Source organism: Protopterus annectens, chromosome 16.part0, assembly GCF_019279795.1.
Source record: "Protopterus annectens isolate FY-2018-M chromosome 16.part0, PAN1.0, whole genome shotgun sequence".
Classification (NCBI taxonomy): domain Eukaryota; kingdom Metazoa; phylum Chordata; order Ceratodontiformes; family Protopteridae; genus Protopterus; species Protopterus annectens.
Genome location: NC_056750.1, coordinates 620736862 through 620762831, shown reverse-complemented (window position 1 = coordinate 620762831; position 25970 = coordinate 620736862). Strand labels below are relative to the sequence as shown.

At 43.8% G+C, this 25970-nt stretch overlaps 1 protein-coding gene across 1 annotated transcript in view; it reads left to right on the top strand.

Annotated features, from left to right (window-relative positions):
* Nucleotides 1-25970, top strand: part of GOLGA2 (golgin A2) — a 1989954-nt gene that overhangs the window by 1513610 nt on the left and 450374 nt on the right. Inside the window, exons 25-26 of the mRNA XM_044058153.1 lie at nucleotides 3548-3654; nucleotides 3812-3983. Of these exons, the coding sequence (XP_043914088.1) occupies nucleotides 3548-3654; nucleotides 3812-3983 (279 nt within the window). The remainder of the gene's footprint in view (nucleotides 1-3547; nucleotides 3655-3811; nucleotides 3984-25970) is intronic.

Sequence of the window (25970 nt, the reverse complement as noted above, 5' to 3'; positions counted from 1 at the left end):
TGCAGGAAGGCGTTGAGTGTGGCAATGGGCACTGTTTTCCGACCACTTTCTCTTGGCAATGCATTTTCCAGGGAAAACCAATGTGCTAGCAGACAAACTTAAGAAGGTCTATTTTAATCCCTCACAAGTGGTTTTTCAATCAGTGGTGGACATGATTGTTAATCAGTGGGGTCAACTGAGGTGTGACCTTTTTGCCTTTCCCCTCAATATCAAGTGAAGTAGAAACTTTGCCCTGATTTCCCTCCTGGAAAGGGGGCCACTGAGAGATGCTGTAGTTCATGATTGGCCCTCTGGTCTACTACACACTTTTCCTCCCACTCTTCTCCCCAAGTTTATTCAGAAAGTTTAGAGCAAGGTAATCCTCATTGCCCCATTCCGGCATCACCAAGTATGGTTCCCCTTCCTTTGGCCTCATCTTCACCCTCCATGGGTGTCTGATCCTTTTCAGGACCTTCTGTCTCATCTGTCTGGGCTGCCTCACCCAGACATTCTATCCCTTAGTCTGACCACATTTTCTCCAATTCCAGTGATGGCACCACATTTTCTCCAATTCCAGTGATGGCTATAAGTGCCAAGCTTTCCTCCACTGTTCACCTTAGTCTTATGCCATCCCAAAAAGCTTCCACTAGCAAACTTTATAAAAATAAATGGAAAAGATACTGATTTGAACCATTCAGAGAGAGATAGACCCTTTTTTATGCCTATTCCAGCTATTCTTGACTTTCCATCTTCAACAAAGGAGCAAGTTATTTGACTATTAAGGTGCAACCGTCTCATCTCAACATTTTCACACTGGTTTTCCCTGGAAAATGCAGTGCCAAGAGAAAGTAGTCGGAAAACAGTGCCCAGGGTACCTTTTTGGCTGGGCTTGTATAGGCCCCAGGGCCGATAGCCTAGTACCTACCTATGATGTAAATCCTTCTTCTTTAGCTAATCTAAAGTAATGTAAAGCCTTCCTTAAGGGGACCTTACTGCTCTGCCCTCTAGTGAAAGATTCTGTACCGCCATGGGACCTTGTGCTGGTTCTTCAGGCCCTTACTCCGTCTCCCTTCAAACTATCAGCAAAAACTGAGTTAAAATTTTTTCCTGGAAAACTTTTTTCTAGTGGCCATTACCTCAACTGGACTAGTAATCCGAACTCCAAGCACTTTCCTCTCAACCATTTTTTTTCACAAGAATAGGTTGTTACTTCAGACTAACTCCTCCTTTCTACTAAAGGTGGTGTCAGAAACTAGTCTCAGTCAGTCAGCTTACCAGTCTTCTTTCCAAACATTCTTTAACAAGGGAGAATATATGTTTCATTTACAAGATGTTCATAGGCAGCTCAGAATTTATGTTCATAGAAATAAAAATTTCAGGAAGGCAAAACAACTGTTTGTATCCTTTGCTAAAGGTAAATTTGACACAGCATTGTCAAGAGTGACTCTAGCCAGATGGCTCACTGATTGCATCACCTTTATTTACAGCAACAAAGGTCCGTCATTACCAAAATGTCCTAAAACACAATCCACCAGGTCTATGGCCACGTCATCCACTTTCTGGTCTAAAGCATCTGTAGATGACATCTGTGCAGCTGCTACTTGGTCCAGTGCTCATACTTTTATAGATTATTACAAGATGGACATTTTATCAAGGAATAGAACAGCTTTTGGTTCCTCAGTACTCCAGAATATCCTTCCTTGAGGATGAACAAAGATGACTCTTAACTGGGTTCTCTGTCCCATCAGTTGAGGAATGGACAAAAAGGCAACCTCGGATATTAGTTATGTACTCACCATAGCTCTGCATTTGCTGCCTGTTTTTGTCCTTCCTCAACTTCACACCCACTATTCCTCCTTCCCCTTTTGTCTGCATCTTGGTCTGACCTGAGGGATACTCCTAGGCTCCAGAGTTTCCTGTTCTGATTTATTCATGTTCCCATCTTTTTACTTTTTGTATTAGTTACATAGAAGTACTATGGGCTGCCTGTTCCATTTTTGACATTGTATTTCATAACTTGAGGGCAAACTCGACCTGAGGTAACTCACACTTAAGGGATTATGGGTAAGGAGAGTACCTCGAGCTACAGAGCCTAAAGTCGGTCGAATGGCCATTGACTGATCCAAGACCCATCAGCTGAGGAAGGGTGAAAACAGACAACACAGATGCATAGTTATGGCGAGTACAGAACTGTAATTTTCACAGTAACTAGGTATGCAAAGGGCTACAGAAAGCTTTGATACCCACTCTTGTAAATTTTATTTGCAGCAAGTACATACAGCTTTAACAGACATTGTCATCTTCTTGGAATTTCTTGTCTTGCATACTGCACTTCAATTATCATTTAATCTCTTGACTCTTGCCAGATTTCAGTGTTAAAGCTGCCGCTTAGTTTCTACCACACTGTTGCTTGTTTTATTTTTCTTAGACTGCATTTTGCCTTGTACTTAAATGTAAACAGTGAACATAGCATAACTGACTTAATTTTAAATTTATATGCTTCCAACTGGTTCCATGATGCAGAGGAATGAAATTCTACATATGACTCAGATGACCTTGAATAAATTAGTGACACGAGCACTATAAAAGTGGTGGCTGGGGAGAGGGAAGTGAGTGAATGATGTCAACTTGCCCTTCCTGGAAGTAGGCAGTGTAGACTTTCAGCAAAGGCTTGGAGACACAGGAATGCACATTCCCTACCTAGCAGTGCTACACCCTAAAGCTCTGATCTGAATATGCATGTGAAAGCACGTCAGGTTACCTAGTGGATTTGAGAGCAACCATTAGTCAACATTAAGGACAAGGGAGTTAACTCTTCCAATTATCTTCTCAGTCACTTGCTCATCCACTTGTGGATATTTTAGAGGGCTGTCTATCTGCTTGTGTTATGTCTTCACGATGTGAAAAGTAATCAGAACCTAACAGTAAACCGACTAGTTACAGGTAAGGCATATGGACGTTGCACATAGGATCATAGGAAGTTACTAGGCTATCAGCCCTGAAGCTGTTATAAGCCTAGGTAAGAGTTTAGCCCATGTTTAGACAAGTCAGCACCCAAAGGCCCTGTCCAGCAAGGACACAGGTGGAATCCCAGGGGTGTATTTTCTGTTTCCAATCCAGTTATCCAGGTTGCACTTGAAAAGGGATAATGAGAAACTCTGCTTGATGTGTAGAGAGAGTCTATTCCACAGATGGGGGAGTCTCTGGGGCACAAATCTGTCCCACCAACAAGTCCTGTTGATGTCACAGACCAGGTTGAGGTCGCACGAGCAGGTTACTCGAACAAAGCAAGGCACACAACCAAGCAGCAAACTGGGAACCTAAGAGCTGCAAGGCAGCAGTGCTAATTCTTGCAAGCTTCATTCACTTGAGGAGCTCACTGTTCGTTTTCTTTGCCCAGCTGAGCATACCCAGTTAATAAAAATAATTAGTTGCAAAGGTGTATAAGTGGAACCTCTTTACTAAACTTGAACCTTACTCTGCTGCTTGTCATTTTTTTGTTCTTTATTCTATTATTGTTTAAATTTGAGTGTTGTCTCTGACATTTTTACAACCTTCTGTCTTTCAGGTGAGTACATCGCTCTGTATCAGAGTCAGAGAGCTGTTCTTAAGCAGAGGCACCACGAGAAGGATGACTATATTAACAGGTTGGCACAGGACAAAGAAGAAATGAAGGTAAAGTCCTCACACAAACCCTCATGACTGAAGAAATCATTGCCATGTTTGATAAACAATTAATGCTGATTTGTCATCTCATTAGTTGGGGAAGGTTGTATTTTTACTCTTGCTATTGCACTCAACAGTTTACTTATTTCTTCTTCCCTGTCTCCAGCTGAAGTTAGCAGAGCTGCAAGAACTAGTCATGCAACTGGTGAGTGAGAGGAATGCGTGGTACAGCAAGTATGTCAATGCAGTACAGAACCCAGACATGCTGAACAGGGAAATTAACCAGAACACAGCACCAGCAGAACAGCGAATAGAACTCAATGCTACGGATGGAGAAGGTAAAAAGCATACCACATTTCTTTCACTTTACTCCAAAATGGTGCACATATGAGCTTTGTGCTTGTATTTTTTGTGACAGCAGCAGTATCACTGAATTTAATTTTGCATATTGAAATTATATATTTCTTCCAAGAGCCAGTTCTTCTGTGGCTGTAAAATTATTTTGCTGTCTGTACAGATGCTTGTGAGAATGCTTAATTATCCAAATGAGATGTTCATCATTCCCACTGCCTCATTGGCATTTTGGGAGATCTGCCATGGTAACCCACTACTACCCAGCTTTCAAAAGCTTATGTTGTCCTCCATCTCTTTTCCTATGAGAGCTGATTGGCTGGGAATATCCTGAGAGGGAAGGCCACAGCTGTCACAGGAAGCGAGTGCTCAGTCTTTTTTTTTATACCATCCAAAGAAAAAGTTTTCTGACTTTTCACAGGATCCAGTGCTGATTTCTCTGGTTTATTGATCAGATAAGCCCCATTCCTCTCATTTTATTATTATATTTATTGTCTATTTCTATTTAAAAACATTTATTTTAATATTTTATTTCTACCAGAATTTCTGTTTGTAGCAGTGTTTGGCTTCTATTTTTGACAGATGTTTTACTTTTTCTGAGGAAACATTCAGTATTTCTTTCAGAAGTGTGCAGTGTGCGAGTTCTTTTAGATACTAGAGGCTTGTCTTTACTATTATTACCCTGCTTTATTTTGGACAAGATAATATTGCATAACTTGGATTTCTTTCAGGATTTCTATATTATGTACTATATGTATGATTCTGCTCTGTGTGTGTTTTAACATCAGATCTCGATTTTACCTCCAGTTAAGTTATTTGAATGTGCTGTAGTGATTTTAGTTCTCTGACAAGAAACTGTAGTTTAAATTGTTAAACCTTAGTTTATGGCAATTTAATGTGGTTAAAGTGTGTGCAGCAAATTCTCAACACTGGTTTTGTCACATTGGTTGCTTTGGTGTTTGGACTGTGTGTACTGGAAATTCTTTAATTCTATCAGTTGTAAAAGAGTTATGAACACATTTCAAACTGTTTTTGTGATGATAGCAAAGTTTGAGTGTAGCTGTGTGAGAACATACTTATGATTAGAAACTTTAAGTGCTTATTGTGATGCATTATCAATACTGTCATTTTATTACTCTAGTTGGTGTTCTCTCCCCTGACTTCCTAACTCAGCCCCCCCAAATCATATCCATTTGCACCTAAAAAGAAAAAAACAAAAATAAATGTCTGTTTGACCTACAGCCCCATCTCCCTGTAGTGTAGCTTTGCTGGCCACTGTGGAGTCAGGGTTAGACACATCTTCTGGGGCTGTTACACTACCTGGCGCAGGTATTTGAGAATCAAACCCTTTAAACTAAAGAGTAGTCTAGAGTAGGAGTCCCCTTGCAAGACAATACTCTGTCCGTAGATATTTTATCTAGTAGTGAAGTTCACATGGAAAAGAAACAGAAATGTTTGCTATAGAAATGCTTGCAGAAATAATACGCAATAATCCAAGAATAAAAGGAATAGAAGAAGTTTATGACCAGTACATATCTAAAATAATGCTTTTTGCTGATGATATTTTATTAACCCTATCAAACTCCAGAGAATCATTAGGAGAGCTAGAAGAAGTAATGGAAACATTTTATAAGATTTCAGGTCTACACTTTAATAAAGCAAAATCAAAATTTCTATTTTTAAATAAGAAAATAGACCTACAAGTTACAGATAAATCCATCATAAGAAAACAAGACCTTACGCTAAATTATTTAGGAATAGTGTTATGCAAAAATATAAACAAAACAATATTAATAAATTATAAAAACATTATCGAAACAATCAAAATATATGTAGAAAAATGGAACCAAATTATATTAACTTTTAAAGACAGATTGCAATTAATAAAATGGTCTTATTGCCAAAAATACTATATGTAGCATTAGCAATACAGTTAATTCCTGAAAGATGCATTCTTAAATAAATAAACTCATGTTTAATAAAATGTTTATGGTATCCCAAAAAGAATAGAGTAGCTCTAACTCATCACATTAGACCCTGGAAACGAGGATTGAACTTCCCAGAAATGGAAACATATATAAAAGCATCTGTGCTTAAAACTACAATAGACTGGATAAACCCAAATTATTTTGCCAACTGGAAAGAATTAACAACGGCTATATTAACAAATGAATGTAATCTGTTAAAAAAAAATTAATAGTAGACAAATCAAGCAAACCGTGGTACATACTATGCCTAAGTATACAATATAATATAACAAAACCTTCTAAAACAACATTGATTAATCATTACATCAATTCGTTTAGGAAACTTATCAATGCAAACATAGCTCTAAAACTTTGGTTTGACCTTTTACCCCCATTTACCATCACTAAGAACTTTCTTCACAAAATGTATAAGGAAACAATAACCTCCTGGGAACAAAATGGATTCTTATGCTGATTTCAATGTGTAAATAAGTTAAATGTTTTAGATATAGATGTGATAAATACTGCTTACAATATTCCAACACAGGACTGGTTAACCTTAAAAAGCATTCTAATGTACACTCAAAATTTATTCAGATGAATTAATAATTCCTCATTTAAAGATATTCCAAATCTAATACGTTTTCTGTATGAATTTATATATAATAGTTGTGAAAAGAAAAATTCCATTTCAAATCTATATAAAGAGTTAATAAAATATAAAACAATTCCCAAACCGTCATACTGGCAGATGTTCTTCGTGTTTCACTGTTGCAGTCATTACATTTGGGTTATCTGCTTGCAGTGACCCTCAGTCTGCCTGATTAACAGAGTCTTGGGTCCTGCGTCGGTTGCTGTCCCTTTTTCCATGACGTCAGATCGTCAGGGGTATAAAACATGCAACCGACGCCATTACACCAGTCATTCTTGCCATACGGTGCCCGAAGCAGAAGCAGTTCGCAAGTACCGGTCGGCCGACTCCTAAAATTTTCATTTTCGAGTTTCAGAACCAAAGTCTTCAACTAAATCTAAGTACCCCGTTGGGGAAACTTTCTTGCTCCTTACCGATGTCAGTAAAAGTTGCTAATTGCATTACTTGTGGAAAGCAAATACCTCATAAAGATTTTTATTCGTACTGTATTCCTCACCTAGGCCCTGACCACGACGTACCTTGCTGTCGGTTTTCTGCTTTATTTAATCAGCAGACTATCCGTCTGTATATTTTCGCCTCTAAATATTTCAGTTCTCGGTTTAATTATCCAGAAATGTCGTCGGTTAGCCATCCGACTACCGGAATTCAGAAAAAACGCAAGGACAAAGACAGAGACAGGCCGCCGAGGTCTAAAACTGCCGGCAGCGCTTCTCCTAAGCCAGTCGCCAGTTCACCGGTACTCATTGAGGCGCTTTTGCAGCCCCTGATACCTGCTACTTCTGATTCGCAGGCCTCTACTGAGACCCATTTGGAGTCTGGTATGCCGCGTGATGCTTCAACTGTGGAACCTGCGGATGTCTCTTCCTTGGATGGGTCTGGAGCCGCTGTGCAGGCACCGGCTTCTGAGGGTGTATTCAGGCCTATAGACCTGCATATTAAACCAACACCTCCTTCTTTTATTCCTAAATCTCTAACCATGCTTAAAAAAGCGACGCCCAGGCTGCATGCTCAGGCCTCTATGCCTAAGAAACAAATGATAAGAATGGCTGAAGATCTTATAACTCTAATCAGGGGAAGCCAGTCTCCCCCTTCTAAGAGACCTAGGACTGAAGTTGTTTATGAATCGTCTGACCAGGATTCTGATTTTTCTGATTCTTCTGATGATCTGGATTTGCCCTTATCTACTTATGAGGATTCTGATGCAGAGGACTCTATTCCCTCTGCTTCCTCTCCAGAGGATCTTTCTTTTGGTGAAACCTTACATACTCTAAGGGAGCATTTCCACTGGGAAAGCCAGGATTTTTCTGATTCAAAAAAGAGGCTTAGGGATTTCTTACTCCTGCCTCAGCATAGGGCTTTAGCTATCTCTCCTGTACTAGACATTGTTGATGATGCTTTTTCAGAATCTAGTTTGGCCCCTGATTCTTTGCCTCCTGCTCCCAGAAAACCTGACAGATATTACAGGGTTCCCGATTCTCACAAGTTCCTTTTTAAAAATCCTACTGCGGATCCAGGGACTATTTCACAGGGACCCAAGGGCATTAAGGCTGCTACTGCTAAAAATCCTACCCCTTCTGATAGAGACTCCAGGGCACTGGATAGATGGGGTAAGAAGGTTTACACTTCTGCAACCTTGGCCATTAGGGCTTTAAACTGCCAGTTTCATATATTATTGGATTGCTTAAACAGAAAATGATGATTCCTGACTGTGCGGAAAATAAAGAATTACAGGATTTAATGCATTTTGCTGAACAGGTTGGAAAACATACTTTGCAATGTGGATTTGATTCTTTAGAGGCCTCTTGCAGGGCTGCTGTTACTGGGTCTGTGCTCAGAAGGCATGCTTGGCTTAACGAGCAATCTTTGAATGATCATGTTAAAGCTAAATTGTTGAATGCTCCCTTAAATCTGGACCGCTTGTTTGACAACAAGACTGAGGAAGTTCTTAAAAAGATGGAAGGTAAAGCTAAATCCATGCAAACTGTTAAAGATTTCTTACAAGTTCAGCCTCCTAGATTTAGTAGGCAGTGGCCCTCTAAGAATTGGTCCTTTCCAGCCCCTTCCAGGTCTTCCCAAGCCAAACCCAGACATAGCAGAAACCCCAGGTTTCAGTCCCCGGGGACACACAAGACTAAGCAGTGGGGGGTTGCCACACCCAAATCAGGGAGTAGTAAGACTCCCCCCTATGGAAAACTGTCTCAATTACTTGTTTTTAAAACTTCCAAGCACTTCCCAACTGAATGCTCCTTTAGGCGGAAAGATAGGTCTGCAGACCAAAAATTATGGGCTCATTACCCAGGACAAATGGGTTTTAAGTATAGTGTCCCAAGGATACAAATTTCACTTCCACACCTTACCAACTCCAAGCGGGTGGCCAGATCTACCCCTAAATCAGTGGGCAGAGGCCCAAAATCAAATACTCTCTCTCTTAAGCATGGGGGCTATTCGGTTGGTACCAGAAGAGGAAAAGGGACAAGGGTTCTATTCGAGACTTTTCCTGGTACCCAGAAAAGGCAATACATGGCGTCCTATCCTGGACCTTTCTACTCTAAACACCTTTCTGGTGATTCTAAAATTCAAGATGCTGACTCTTCATCAGCTGCTTCCTATGCTAGGCAAAGATGCATGGTTGTCAACACTAGACTTAAAAGAAGCATACCTGCACATCCCTATCAGGGGGGTTTGCAGAAGATACCTACACTTCAAAGCAGGCAGCGTGCACTATCAGTTCCCTGCACTGCCCTTTGGCTTATCTACTGCGCCCAGGGTATTCACAAAGTGACTAGCTTCAGTCATTTGCATTCTGCAGGCAAATAAATATTCAAATATACCCATACTTGGACGATTGTCTAATTCAGGCAGAAAGCCAGGACATACTTTTGAATCATCTAGCCTTTGTTCAAAGCGTACTGACTTGTCTGGGGTACACCATAAACAAAAAGAAGTCACACCTGGTACCCTGTCAACAAATTATATTCCTGGGAGCAAGCTTGAACACAACTTCCCAGATGGCTTTTCTCACGCCAGAGAAACAGATTCATTTGACAACCTACTTCAAACAAGTGGCCACAAGAACCCAGTTATGTGCAAGGAAAATACTGCAAGCTTTGAGGTTCATGGCTTCCTGCATTCTTCTAATTCCATATACAAGGCTGCATATGAGGAAACTACAATGGTATCTCAAAAGCCTATGGTGTCAACATTCACAGGATCTAGAAGCAATGATTCCTATCCTACCTTGTCTACGCCTAGAGTTTCTTTGGTGGGCAGAGGCTTGCCACCAAAACAGGGGACTACCATTCACACTACCCCCTGCCACCCAAACCTTAACAAAGGATGCTTCAGACAATGCATGGGTGGCCCACCGGCAGAGAAGTGCATTCAGGGCAAATGGAACCCAAGTCAAATGCTCCTACACATACATCAAAAGAAAATTTTAGCTGTACAGAATGCTCTGACAGCCTTCAAGGACCACATTCTTCCAGGACAATTAATGGTAAAGACGGACAACACCATGGTCATATGGTACATAAACAAGCAGGGGGGTGCACACTCTTACCCCCTCTACAGACTAGCCATGGCATTATGGAACACAGCCTTGAGCTACCAAGTGAATCTACAAGCTCAATTCCTGCCAGGAAAACTAAATACACTGGCAGATGGACTAAGCAGAAACCTCATGGACCCACACGAGTGGAAACTGGAACCAGGGAATTTTCAACATGTTGACAAGCAAATGGGGGAGCCCAGAAATAGAACTATTTGCCTCTCCCCAGAATCATCAGTTGGACAAATTTTGCACAAGGAGTCCCCACAAACTAGCTTGGAAAGTGGATGCTTTATCCTTCAGCTGGAAAAACCTATCAGTTTATGCATTTCCTCCTCTACCTCTGCTCTCCAAGGTACTACTAAAGATCAAACAGGACAAGCCAAGGACGATTTTAATTGCACCAGACTGGCCATGCCAACACTGGTAACCCCTCCTGCGCAGTGTTGCACGCTTGGCCTCATGGCACCTGCCTCAGACTCCTTCCCTGTTGTCTCAGCAGGAGAACCAGATTCTGCACCCTCAGCTGCAAACCCTGAACCTAGCAGCCTGGCTAATTACCTAATCTCTCCTTTACCACCTCTCAGTTCCATACATACTTTCACCAAGCATTATCATTTGCCAATTTTCTCTAAATCCAGAGCTGGTTTTGCCACTGCAGTCTTGCAGGGCCTTATAGCCAGTCCTAATTCTATTTAAATTCCTCCTCCCAACCTTAGCTTTGGGAAACTACCCAAATGTAATGACTGCAACAGTGAAACACGAAGAACATAGTACAGTTGTGTGCACTTACCGTCAATGTCGATGTCCGAGTGTATTCACTGTTGCAATCCTGGTTACCCTCCCTCCAGCCCCCTTTCTTCTTTTGGCTGTACCTCTACTCTCACTTACTATGCTCAAAAAGCTTTTTGGTGTATTTGCTTTTTTGTTGGAGGTATATCATTGTATTACAGATTTAATTGCTTCCCATTGGGGGGCACCTGACATCTGGGGCAAGAAAAACTGATGTAATGGTGTCGGCTGCATGTTTTATACCCCTGACGATCTGACATAATTTAAGGAAGGGGACAGCAACCGACGCAGGACCCAAGACTTTGTTAATCAGGCCGACTGAGGGCTACTGCAAGCAGATAATCCAAATGTAATGACTGCAACAGTGAATACACCCGAACAGCTACATTTATGGCTAGTGTACACAACTGTACTTTCTTAACAAAAGGTCAGTCATTGCAGTTAACAGAAGAAATTAAAAGTAACATCTTACTATCAGTTAATTACACCTCTAACACACAGTACTGGAAAATATTTAACTGGAAATACTTACATAGAGCATTTTTAACACCAGATAGAATTAAAAAGATCAGTACTACTAAAAATGTTTTTTGCTGGAGGTGTGAAAGGTCAAGTAAAGCAGACTGGATTCATATTATTTGTGAATGTAATAAAATTAAATCATATTGGAATGGAATCAATCATTTTTTACAAGCTTTATTTAATGAATCCTTTACCTTAACTAAAGTATTGATAATACTAAATGTAAATGAAGGTCCCTACCAGAATAAGACAAATATGTATTTGATATGGACAATACTTGCTATATCTAGGAAATGTGTAACCAGAAGGTGGGATTCAAATACACCCCCGACCTTGGAAGAATCCTACACTTTACTGAAGACAACTGCATTGATGGAAATAAAAATTAAAGAACTACGAATCTATCCCAGGCCATTGGTAAATAATCCTTGCAAGAAAGATATATCTTTGTTGGACACACTGCAATAATCATTATTGTATCTCTGATAACTGATCTGTTAATTCTATATTTAATAACATACAGTGTATATAATTGAAAGTCAGGCTGTTGTAAATATTGTATATAGTTTAAAATGATGTTTAAAAATATTATGCAAATGTTATTTTAATTGAAAATAAAAAAAAATATCTGAGGAAAAAAAAGAAACAGAAATGTCATTATACAGCTGGCAAACAGGTCATAGCTGTCTGTAAGGCTGATGTGGTTTCCTTGGCTGAGAGTGTTCTACAGACAGCTAATTCTGATGGTTGTGTTCCCATACATAGCATTAGTGCTAGTTTGGCTACAGACCTTTTGTTGTTTCAGAGAATGATGAGGAATCTGAGGCAATGGCGATTTCCTAGTTGACCCCAAGTCCAGTTACTCTGATTCTTTGGAAGGTGAACCTGAGTTAGTTGAACCTGAGCTTAAGTCTGGGCTCAAGTCTGAACAAGTGTTTACTTTTCCTTCATATGATTGCTAGATTTAGTGATACCTTGCTTGAGAGTAGTCAGGAACTACCCCAGAGCTAGGTTCATAGGTTAGTACTAGGCTATCGGCCCTAGGGCCTATGCAGGCCTAGCCATAACAATTCCCTGGATATTTCTTCCCACAATATTTACTTCTCTGGACCCCTATCTAGCAGGGTGACTGACATGATCCCCGGGGTGAATTTCCTATCTCCCATCCAGTCATCAAGGTTCCTTTTGAAGAGGGCTAATGAGGCGCTCTGCTTGACATGTATGGGCAGTCTATTCCAGAGTATGGGGAGTCTCTGGGTCAGGAACCTATCCCTCCAGCATGTTTTGTTCATTATGATGACAAGGTTTAGATCCCTGGAGCGTGTGGCTCTGAGGAATTGCGATTTCTTTAAGTGGAGCATGCACAACAGCTCAGGGTTTGACATGGCCTTGTATGTTAAGGAGAGATCGCCTCTGAGTAGACTATATGCCACAGAGTATAGCTGGAGTTTTTTTAGACGGTCAGCATATGGCATCTGCTTTAGGCCTGTGATTCTTTTAGTGAGGTATTTCTGCGGCCTTTCCAGCTGTTGCAGATGTCTTGTGAGGTACATACCAAATGGGGCAATGTTAAGTTGTCTATCTCACCTTCATTCTTGCTGGATGGGTTCGGAGCCGATCCTCGGCTCCGACTCGGCCAATACTAAAGCTCGAGAGCCAATTCCACCGGCTCGAGGCTTCCCTATATCCCACAATGCTAGGCGGTAACTACCCAGATCTCGTTTGCCGCTTAGCTGACGAGGTGCTTTTCTACCGGCTCTGGCAGGTTAGTGGAAAATATTTTCTATTTTCACACATCTTTAGACCCCTATTATTTACCTTGGTATAACTTTTAGTTTTAATTCTCTATTTCATTAGATCGACCCTCTTTTGCCCATAATCCCTTCCTTTATCCCCCTTTAACTTTAGGCCTTAGGCCCCTTCCCCTCCTTCTCCTAGTCCTTTAGTGTGACTGAAAATTAATATATTTTTCTTAAAGGCCTGTGTGTGTGAGTGTTTCTTTCTTAGGCCTTTAGTATATCTAAGGACTCCAAGGTCTCAGGCTTCAGAAGTGTGACTTGTGCTGTCAGAAAATGTCTCTGACAGACGGTCACACTTCTTGTGTGTATTGCCTGGGACCTTTGCACCTGCAGGACTCATGTGCTGTGTGCCATGGTTTCAGCCCTAGAGTCCTGCAGGAACACAAAAAATAAATTGATTTTGCATGGCTTTTTAAAGCCTGAAGGCCCCCCGACCCATTCTGAGTCGGGGAAGCCTTCTAAGACTTCCAGACAGTCGGCTCAGGCTTCTGAGCCGTCCTCTGGAAGCATCAAAACTGCTTTGACATCTGCTCCGGCTGGAGCCGATGTTTCCAAGTCTCATACTGTTACCTCGGCTCCAGCCGGAGCCGAGGCTGATAAGACTCAGTTGGCTCCGATACTTTTATCGGAGCAACCTTCGAGGAAGAGGTCTAGGTCCCCCTCCATCGGCTCCGTCCACTTGGCACCGGGATCTCCTCTTCTTTTGGAACGGAGCCATAGATCGCATTCCTCATGGTCTTCCAGGCTATCTGACCATGATTTACAAAGGGTAGTGAGTAGACTTCTCAAGTCCGAGGCACTGGCCCAAATGCTGCATAGCCCGACTCAACAGTCAGCGGCTATTTCCGTCCCTCAATGTGTTCCTCCTCCGACTCCTTTGAGCTCGGAGCCGGGGCTCATCGGAGCCATGACTGTCGGCGTGTCGGAACCAATACCTTCCTTTTCGGCTCCGTCGTCTGCTCCGATCTCCTCTTTGGATGGATCTCGGCGCCGAGCTTCCCTCGTCGGCTCCGAGGGGGCGAGTGGCATTGGACCCTTGTCTGACCCCGCTCTCCCTCTCGGGGCTTCAGCGCTGGTGAGTTCGGCTCTGACATCGGCCTCGGAGCCATACCTGTCGGTGCCGGGGGGGGTCTTTGTCTCTTAGGAGCGGGAACCTCCGGCCTTGCCCGATAGGGGTGCCTTCGAGGTCATGCGGAGGGTGCTAGAACCAGTGTCTGCCCCACAGTCTGCTCCATCAGCCCCTCCATCTTCAGTGCTTGCGGTGATTTCTACCCACCCCCTTGCATCAGACCACAGAGCGCCAACTCCTCGAGTTTCCCCATTGGGAATTTCCTCCTCTTCCAAGGCCTCTCCTGACCCGGTAGGAGAACCCCCTAGAAAGAGGCAGTGTAAGAGGAAGCACATTGACTCCCCTGAGTCTATCACCTCTGACACTGACTTAGAGGAATCTGAAGATTCCCCTCGATCCCCCTCTGAGGATGTCTCCTTTGCTGACATCCTTGAGATCCTGAAACAGAGGGGGAACTGGCCAGCCCTTAACCCTTCAGAGGATGAGTTAGTGTACCTTGAGGCGTTCGGCTCTCGCCCTTCCACCTCCTGGGTGTCTCCTCCCTTTGACCTTCTTATGGAAGTGGTGGCAAGGAAGGTCTGGACGGCCCCTGATTCAGTGGAACCCACCCCAAGGAGGCCGTCAAAGTTTATTACTGCCCCTAAAGATAAAGACTTTTTATCTAAAGGTGTCCCCGTCGATGCCATGGTGGTGGCCGTGGCCACTAAGAAGGAGTTAGCCAATCCTTTGGTACCTGTCCATCCTCCTAATAAGGAATCTAGGACCATGGACAGGTACGGTAAGCGGATGTTCTCATCAGCGACCTTTTCGATGCGGTCGCTCGTCTCCAGAGAGATTTACTCAAGGATACGGGTGAAGCGATAAAAGGATCCAACAGCTGAGGGGTTCCAAGACAGAATGAACTCCCAGTTGGCAACCCTGAACTCCATCGTTAACTCCTCCATGCGGCTCATCTCATATGCTGCAGATGGGGCGAGTAGAGCCGCAGGCACAGGCGTTGCCTTACGACGTCACGCCTGGATGCGGCTGTGCAACTTTGCGGACCCTTTCAAGGCGTCCTTCACCAATTCCCCCTTTGATGGATCATCCTTGTTTTGTCCTCAGGTGAAGGATACATTGACTAGGTGCGAGGTGGAAGGTAAGACTCTCTCTGCCGTGGGAGTCCATTTTTCTACCCCTTCTAGGCCTTATCCCAAAGGTCAGAGGGGAGGGAAAATGTGGTTCCGCAAACAAACACAGGGAGTCTCATCTGATGCACAAGGTCGATTCCCCTCTAGAGGCAGAGGGGGGAATAACAATAGATGCCACCCTAGAGGCAGAGGAGGTCCGCAAAACCAGGGTAGCAGAGAAACTTTCTCTGATAAACCCTTTCAGCATCCCTGAGGAGCTGCCCGACTGTCCACCTTCGGAGGCAGTCGGGGGAAGATTATTCCTGTACCCAAAAGCCTGGCTTTCCCTTACACAAGACAAATGGGTACAGTCGATCATATCCTAGGGTTACAAAATTCCCTTTATTCACATTCCATCCCAACCCAAAGGATCCCTTCCAGACGTTCCACCCAGTCTATGGGAACAAGCAGCACTAGAAATTTCAAAGCTGCTATCAAAAAGAGCTATCCAGTCAGTCCGAGCAGACCAACAAGGATCCGGAATCTACTCCAAATTCTTTTTGGTACCAAAAAAAACAGGGGACTGGAGACCCATACTGGATCTCCGCAACTTAAACAAGTATGTCAGAAAAACAAAATTCCGGATGGTCACGCTACAGTCCATTCTACCCGTCTTGGGTCAGGACAATTGGATCTGCTTGATAGATCTTCAGGACGTGTACTACCATATCAAGATGAACAGACACTCCAGGACCTTTTTCCGCTTCAGGCTGGGAGCCAGTCACTACCAGTTCAGAGCCCTGCCCTTTGGTCTCACTACAGCCCCCCGAGTGTTTACCAAATGCGTGGCAGTGGTCGCGGCTCACTTGAGACGTCAAGGATTCCAGGTGTTTCCATATTTAGATGACTGGCTCCTTACTGCCACCACCAGAAATCAACTACTTCTATCCAGAGACTTCACTATCCAAACTTGCCAAGCTCTAGGCATTTCAATAAATTTCGAAAAATCTGCCTTGTCGCCTTGTCAATCTATTAGGCTCCACCTTAGACACACTCAATCTTTCAGCCAGACTTGGAGCAAAGAGTGTCAGACATCCGCAAGCAAGTTTACCTTCTCTTACAATGCAAAAAAGTCAAAGCCAGACTAGTTTTGAAGGTATTAGGACTCATGGCAGCAGCTATCCCCCTTCTCCCCTTAGCTCGCTTCCACATGAGGATCCTCCAGTGGATGCTGTTTACTCAATGGTCCTTCCAACAGCTCCCGATGTCCCACACCATATTGATAACTCAATCATGCAAGAATCAACTGTCTTGGTGGATCACATCACCTCAGGTTCTCCAAGGAAGACCCTTCACACATCCCCCCCCAGTCGCCACGTTGACAACAGACGCCTCCCTGATCGGGGGGGGGGGGGGGGGCATTATCAGGACTGGACAGTCCAGGGCACGTGGCAACCTTTCGAGTGCCACTTGCACATAAATGTCTTAGAGATGAGAGCAGTGCTTTTAGCGTTGCAAGCCCTTCACAACTCTCTTCCCACAGGGACTATTGCAATTAAGACAGAAAACATGTCCGTAGTGTGGTACATCAACAAACAAGGCAGAACCAGATCATACCCCTTATGTCGAGAGGCACTCAGACTTTGGCAATGGGCGATCTCTTCTCAGCGTTTTCTGGTAGCAACGCACATTCCCGGGAAGTCCAGCGTGATTGCAGACAAGTTGAGCAGGGCAATTCTCATGCCCCACGAGTGGTCTCTGAAGAAATCAGTATTGGAAGAAGTGTTCCAAAGATGGGGCCAGCCTTGCTGCGATCTTTTTGCTACTCCCCAAAACAGCAAGTGTCACGACTTCTTCACTCTCTTCCCGTTACCAGGCCATCCCACCAGAGATGCTCTAGTCCACGATTGGCCCCGGGGACTTCTGTATGCTTTTCCCCCTTTTCCACTGATAACTCAACTAATTCAGAAAGCCATCGCTTTGAGAGTGACAATGATCCTCATTGCCCCTTACTGGCCTCGACAGATATGGTTTCCGTTCCTTCATCGTTACCTTTTGGAGCAGCCTTGGCATCTGGACCCAGTGCCAGATCTGTTGACCCACCAGTCGGGCCAGCTGCACCAATCTCTTCATTCGCTCAACCTCACAGCGTGGTTTCTCCGATTCCGACCTTAGCCAGGCTTCCCTTAATATCTCGCTCGGTCCGAGATATCTTGATAGCCTCTCATAAATTTTCTACCCGGAAGATTTATAATAGCAAATGGAAACACTTCTCCTTTTTGGCAACATCAAAAAATATAGATCCCTTCACTGCACCTATCCAGTCTATTCTAGACTTTCTAGCAGAACTTTTTCATTTAGGCTCTTCTTCATCTACCATTAGAGTTCAACTGGCTGCTATATCTAATTATCATGTAGGTGTCTCTGAGTCTAGCATCATGGCTCACAAGCTCTGCAAAGCCTTTTTAAGGGGCGTTTTTCTTCTCAAACCTCCAATCAAAGATCCCCCGCCTCAATGGGACCTGAACTTGGTTCTGGCATCCTTAATCCTCCCCCCTTTCGAACCAGCGGCTTCATGATGTCCTTCAAGGATGCATCTGCAGTCCTAACAAATGGGTTGTCCTGTCGTCAGGCAGCCCTTCGGCCGGATTCCAAAGTCTGGGTCTGGCCTCGGCTGGTGTCGCGACTTCACCGGCGCCATCTCTGCTGGGTCTCGTATAAAGGCATCAGACGCCATTTTTCCTTCTTCTTTTTCTGCCGCTGCGGCAGCAAGCAGAAGCTGTTGGTCGGTCAGATCCAGAGATTACTACTACCGAATACAGACTTCTGACTCTTTCTTGCCTCAGCCGATGTCAGAAAAAGTAAATAACTGTTTAACTTGGGAAACAAATACCTCATAAAGATTTCCACTCTTGCTGCTTACCTTGTTTAGGCCCAGACCACGTAGCAGCCTGTTTAGCCTGTGCTTCCTTCAACGAGTTTGCTGAACAGTTTTCGCTCAGATTTTACATAATGGATCCTCCGACTTCTCAAATTGTTAAAAACGAAACCGCGGTTAAGCAAAGTCAATCTTCAGCCGAATCCATGACTACTACCGGGGCTCCTGCTACCCTAGTTGAATCGGCCTCTGAAGTTTTGCCTACTAATGTGGTTCCTATAGAATTATCAGACACCATCCCTTTGATGTCTCTACCCCAGCACGTGGTGCTGCTAGGCCTGTAGCCATGTCTATTAAGGCCTTTGCCAGGGCTAAAGCCGCCAAAACTGCTAAATCAGTGCCAGTTAAGCCCCCCTCACACAGGCCCAGTTCCAGTTCTCAAATGCTTACTCTGGCAGAGGATCTCATCTCTTTAATTAGGGGATCCCAATCTCACCCAGACAGGGCCCCTCAGCCTCCAGAAAAGAGACCTAGAGCAGAGCCCCCAGAGCCAGTGTCCTCAGATGATTCTTCTGATGACTCAGACATTACAGACCATCCAGAGGCTCCTTTTTCTACTTATGAAGATTCCGATGCTGAAGAATCTATTCCATCTGCCTCTCCACCAGATGAATTTTCCTTTGGGGAAACCTTACATGCCATGAGAGAGCAATTCCAATGGCAGGGACAAGATTTCTCAGATTCAAGAAAAAGGCTTAGGACTTTTCTACACTTAACATAGGGCCGTAGCTATACCTCCAGTTCTGCCTGTTGTGGATGATTCATTTAATGATGTTTGCACTGCTCCTGATACTTTACCTCCAGCCTCTGCCAAACCAGATAGGTTTTACAGGGTACCGGACACTCATCACCACCTATACAAGGCCCCACTTGCAGATCCCGAGACTATCTCCCAGGGCCTAAGGCAGTAGCCGACCTCAGCAAAACCCTCTCCCTTCTGAAAGGAATCCAGGTCCTTAGAGATGGGGTAAAAGTTTACACCTCTGCTACTCTATCAGCTAGAGCTTTGAACTGTCAGTTTCATATGATCCAATACCAAGAGTTTATGCTTGATCAGTTAACTAAGAAACTGTCCTCTGATGACTCCTTAGATAAGAAATATGTTTTAGAAATGTTGAATAACATTCAGCAGGTTAGTAACCATTCTTTAAAATGTGGCTATGATGCACTGGAGGCTTCATTTAGATCAGCCATGACTGGCACAGTTATAAGAAGGCATGCATGGTTGAAAGAATAGGTCTTGCCGGATCATGTTAAAGCAAAGCTGTTAGATGCTCCTATGGATAAGGCCAGTCTATTTGGTTCTCCTGCTCAGCAAGTAATGAAGAAATGGAAGAGAAGGCAAAATCTGTACAAACAGTTAAAGATTTCTTACAGGTTCAGCCCCCAAGGTTTAGCAGAAACTGGCCTTCCAAAAATTGGTCCTTCAGACTCCTCTAAATCTCAGAGACCAGAGGCAGAAATCAATCCAGAGGAGGTGCCTACAGAGGAGGCAATAACCAGCGGTACAGACACAACCACTGCCACTGCAACAGGACAATCACAGTGACTTGGCTCTGACACCGCCTACCAGGAACAAATAGCAGCAAGTTAGCCTTATTTTCAAAAAATTGGCACTATATCACAAAGACAAGTGGATTTTGCAGACCATAGACCAAGGCTACAGGTTTCGAATGCCAAACCTACCTCCAAACCAGAAAACAGAAGCTCTAAAGCAGATAGCTCAATTAACAAAGATGAGAGCTGTGGAAAGAGTACCACCAACAGAACAGGGCAAAGGATTCTACTCCAGACTCTCCTAGTACCAAGAAAAAGAAAAGTTGGAGACCTATTCTACATTCATCATTGTCCCAAAATTCAAACATGCTGGGCAAGGAGTGTTGGCTGGTAACTCTAGATCTCAAGGAGGCATACCTGCTTGCAGAAGATACCTCAGATTTCTTGCAGGATCAGAGCATTATCAATTCTCAGCATTGCCCTTTGGCTTATCTACTCCAAATTTATCCATACCAAGCAAGCTGACAAAAGACTTACAAAGGGTCATTTGCTTACTACAAGCCCTGGGATACACAGTCAATTTAAAAAGTCAAGACTGACACCATCCCAAACAAGAACATTCTTGGGTGCGGAATTGGACACAGTAAAACAGATGGCATTCCTAACTGCAGAAAACAAGAACAACTCCTCTTTACTTCTTGGCATTAACAAAGCAGAACAAACTAACAGCAAGGAAAGTACTGCAGGCCTTGGGCTTCATGGCATCATGCATAATCCTGGTCCCCATGCCAGACTGCATATGAGAAAGCTACAGTGGTACCTAAAGAATTTATGGTCTCAACACAGGCACAGCTTAGAAACAAATACCACTAATCCCATGCCTGAAACAAGAGTTCCTATGGTGGGCTCAAGCATGTCAGTCAAACCCAGGCTTGCCCTTCCACAACTTTCAAGCAAGCCAAACCATCACAACGGACGCCTCAGACCTAGGTTGGGGGCACACATGCTGGACAAATGCATACAAGGATTATGGACTCCAGACCAGCTGCACCTGCACATAAATCAAAAAGAAATGTTGGCAGTAAAACTAGCAATCCAGAATTTCAGACCATTCCTCAAAGAAGGCCATTTAATGATAAGGACAGACAACACCACAGTCATGTGGTACATCAACAAACAGGGAGGCACTCATTCATACCCCTATGCAGAATGACTCTGGACCTTTGGAATATGGCTCTGAGCTACAACATCCAGTTACAGGCAATATTTGTAAGAAAACATCCTAGCAGACATGTTGAGCAGAACTACCTCGGATGCTCACGAATGGATGCTACTCTTCAAGGCGAATGCCACAAATAGACCTATTCGTGACTCAATCACCAGCTCAAGAAATTCTGCACAAGGACATACCACCCACTTGCATGGAAGGTGGACTCTCTATCCTTCAGTTGGAAAGGCCTGACAGCATATGCATTTCCACCTCTTCCTTTGATGCACAAGGTACTACTGAAAATCAAAGAGGAACATCCAAGGATAATTCTGATAGCTCCAAATTGGCCAAGACAACACTGGTATCCATTGCTGAGGAGCATGTCTCGGGGAAGAACGTGGACCCTGATGCCTTTGATGTTAACTCAGAACGACTACAACATCATGCATCCAAACCTAAAAACTCTGCAACTGACTGCCTGGAACATTACATAACACCAACTAACCCAGATTTATCCCAAAGGGTTAAAGACATTATCCTTGAGGCCCGCAGACCTTCAACAAGAAGAAACTATGCAGGAAAATGGAAAAGGTTTGTCATTTGGAGTACTGAAAGAGGAAAAGATGTGTCAAAGATAGATATTGCTAACATCCTGGAGTACTTGGCAGAGCTTCTCCATACAGGCCTGTCCTATTCATCCATCAAGATACATGCATCAGCTATTTCTGCAGAATACAGCTTGATCCCCTGTCTTCTCACATCCTCTACTCAGGCAGTTCCTCAGAGGAATCAAGAATTTAAAACCTCCTAGGAAACCACCATTACCAGCATGGGACTTGAACTTTGTGCTAGAAAATTGACACTCCCTCCATTTGAACCAGCAGCAACAGCAGATCTTCAACACCTATCCTGGAAAACTGTTTTCCTACTGGCAATTACTTCAGCAAGAAGAGTTTCGAACTACAGGCCTTAATGGCAGTACAACCCTTCTAATCTTCCATCAAGATAGAGTGTCCATGAGAACTAATCCTACATTTATGCCTAAGGTGGTATCCAGAGTGTCTCTAAACCAGGCAATCCACCTACCTTCTTTCCCAATCCACAGAACAGGGGGGAAAGACTGCTGCATACCTTGGATGTACATAGACAGTTCTACCTGGACAGAACCAAGGGCAATAGAAAAACTGTCCAGCATTTAGTAGCTTATGCAACAGGAAGGGAAGGAAAAGCAATTTCCAAACAGACAATCTCCAAGTGGATAGGAAATTGCATAAGATTCTGTTACTCCTACCATGGAAAGCAAATTCCACAGAACATAAGACCTCACTCTACAAGGGCTACAGCCACTACCACAGCTTTCTGGAATGGCTACCAAGGACATTATTCTTGAACCTCCGTGCATACATTTGCCAAGCATTACACTATACTCTAGATCCCGAGCAGGGTTTGCCACTGCTGTATTGCAAGGATCCTAACTACACCATAATTCTTCTTCCTCCTCCCTAGTTTGGCTATGGTATTCTACCCATTTGTTAGACTGCAGATGCATCCTTGAAGGACATAGTACAGTTTTGTACCTACCATAAATGTAGATGTCCGAACAGGATAGCATCTGCAGTCCTCTGTGGTACTCCTAGGTATTTACCCTCCTAATAGCTAGCTAGGGATCTCTTATGGTGTATTTGTTTGTATATATGTACATACATGCTTATTTTTGGTGTTTGCCTACTATTTTTTTTGGAAACATTAGCATTTATCCAAAATTTAGTTTTCCAAGAGGGCAACTGGCATCTGGGGCAAGAAACACTGAGGAAAATGGCGTCGGCTGATGCCATGGTGAAGTGCGACACCAGCCGAGGCCAGATCCAGACTTTGGGCTGCCTGACGACAGGACAACCCATTTGTTAGGACTGCAGATGCTATCCTGTTCGGACATCTACATTTATGGTAGGTACAAAACTGTACTTTCTCTGAAGTTGCTTTCATGGAAGACACTTTTTCTGGTAGCCATAACTTCAGCGAGAAGGGTATCTGAACTCCATGCTCTGTGCAGTCGTCCTCCTTACTTAGTGTTTCACAAAGATAGGGTATCCCTCCGTACTAATACATCCTTTTTACCTAAGGTTTCCTCTCAAACAAACCTAAACCAAATGATTGATCTCCCCGTCTTTTTCCCTAACTATTCCAACAGGTCGGAACAAAAGCTACATTTTCTGGATGTTCACCGCCAACTTGGATGTTTAGACAGGACTAAACAATTCAGGAAATCTGATCAGCTTTTTCTATCGTATGCGGAAGGGAAATTGGGCCTTCCATTTACTAAAGTATCCCTTTCAAGATGGCTCACCTCTACAATTGCCTTCATCTATGAGATCAGACATCAAAAACTACCTTCAAGACCTAGAGCTCATTCAACTAGGGCATTAGCTACATCCATAGCTTTTCAGGATAGGCTGCCAATAGATTCCATTTGTGCAGCAGCCACTTGGGCTTCTCCTCATACCTTCATTTCACATTACAAATTGGACATGGCCTCCAGAAACCGTGCCACCTTTGGTTCCACTGTTCTCAAGAGTCTGTTCCGATAGGCCATCCGGGATAAGGTGCTAGGGACGTGGTCCCATCCAGCAAGAATGAAGGCGAGATAGACAACTTAACATTAAGAAGTTATGTACCTACCATAACGTTCCATGTTAGTTGTCTTCTTCTCGCCTTCTTTCTTGCGTCCCACCCTCCTTCCCCCAAGCCTGAACAGACAGATAGGAATTTATTTTGTGATCTTCCTCTGGAAGTTTTCATTCCCATACGTTCTAATTTCCCCTTTTGTTAGGTCTGGGATACCTTACACTCAGGTTTATATAGAGGTGGGTTACCTTTCTCCATACTATGGAGACTAGAATTGTTTGGTCTAGCTATCAAACGAAATCTGAGTAGTTACCGCCTAGCATTGTGGGATATAGGGGAGCCTCGAGCCGGTGGAATTAGCTCTCGAGCTTTAGTATTGGCCGAGTCGGAGCTGAGGATCGGCTCCGAACCCATCCAGCAAGAAAGAAGGTGAGAAGAAGACAACTAACATGGAACGTTATGGTAGGTACATAACTTCTTCTTATACTCTATAATGGGTCTGATGAGGGATGAGTACAGTGGGACAATGAACTCCTTTTTTCTGGATGAAAAGCCCTTAGTGATGAGGTGTGCCACATAGAAGGATTTCCTGACTCTTGTGGTGATGTGGTTATCGAAAGTGAGACCACTGTCCACCCGTGTCCCTAAGTCTCTCATCACACTTTCGATGTTTAGTGACCTGCCACCTATGTGGTAATTCATGGGTACATGTTTTTTTCCCAAAGGGGATAAATATACTTTTCATGGCATTAAGCTTGAGCCCATGGCTCTGGCACCAGGCATCTGTTTCTGTAAGGCCCGTTTGTAGAATATCCACATCATTTGGGGATTCAATAATGGCTCCCAGTTTGCAGTCATCTGCAAACTTTGTTAGCCAGAGTCCCTTAGTGTTGGCCTGTACTTCAGAGAAGTAGATGACAAACAAGAGTGGTCCCAGGACTGAACCCTGAGGTACTCCACTTGTCACTCGTCTGGAGCTGGATTTGGAGTCTGCTACTTTTACAGTGTGGGTTCTGCCAGTATACCTTTTGGCAATCCATCGAGTGACGTAGGGATTTATGCTCAGCTTAGTAAGTTTATCTAAGATTCCAGAGTGGGGGATGGTGTCGAAGGCCTTGGCGAGGTCCAGATAGGCTGTGTGGACCGCCTTACCCTCGTCCACAGCTCTGGAGACTGATTCGAAGAAGTCAATCAAATTCAGGAGACAAGATCGGCTCTTCACAAACCCAAACTGGGTGGGGTCCAGTGTTTGAAGGTTGCCAATATCTTTGTTTATAAGTTCCATGATAATGCATTCCATGCCCATGCAGGTCAGGCTTGTCAGACTGATGGGATGGTAGTTCCCGGGATCCAAGGTGGATCCTTCCCTGTGGAGCGGGATAACTGTAGCTGTGCGCCACTCAGTGGGCACGAAGCCTGAGGTGAGGCTATGATTAAAAATTACACTTGGGTGAGGTGCCAGTTCATTTTGTAGTTCATGTAGTACACAGCCTGGGATGTTATCTGGTCCCATGGATGCTGTATTCTTAGCTTTGAAGAGTGGAGTTTCTACCTGTGTGGCCATGATTATCGGAATTTAGCAATATTTTGGTATTGAGATGGGCCCTTTAGGGGGTGAGAGGGGGGTGAAGTTGGCACTAAATCGCTCTGCCAGGATATTGGCAATATCCTTGGGATCAGTATATTTAATGCCATTCTGTTGTAGCTCAGAGCGGATCTGAGCATTGCCATTTAGATTCTTGACAAAACTATAGAATGCCTTGTGGTTGTCTTTGGAATCTTTGGCAATTCTATTTTCGTAACTAACTTTTGAGGATTTTGAGGGATCTCAGCTTTACTGAGGCTGGTGAGGGAGTTTTTTGCATCCTGGGATTTTCCTCTTTTCTGCAACAGTTTCTAACTTCTGTTGTATAGTTTGTTTATAGCAGGGGACCACCAGATTGGCTTCCTTTTTTTGGAGAAGAGCATCTTGGTTCTATTTGGGATGGCACGATTCATGCACGAGTGGATGTGCTCGTACAGTGCCTTAGTGTAGGATTCTGCAGTCAAACTTTCATATCCCATATGTGTGGGTGTTGTGAAGAATGTCACTTCTGACTTCAGTAGCATGAAGTTGGCTTTGGAGAAGTTTTTTAAGGGGGTTTCCTTACTGGGGAGTAGAGGTGGGATGTGGATGTCAAGGGTGATTTGCTTATGGTCAGACCTGACCAATGAGGGGGTGACCACTGGTGTGGAGCATCTATCTCC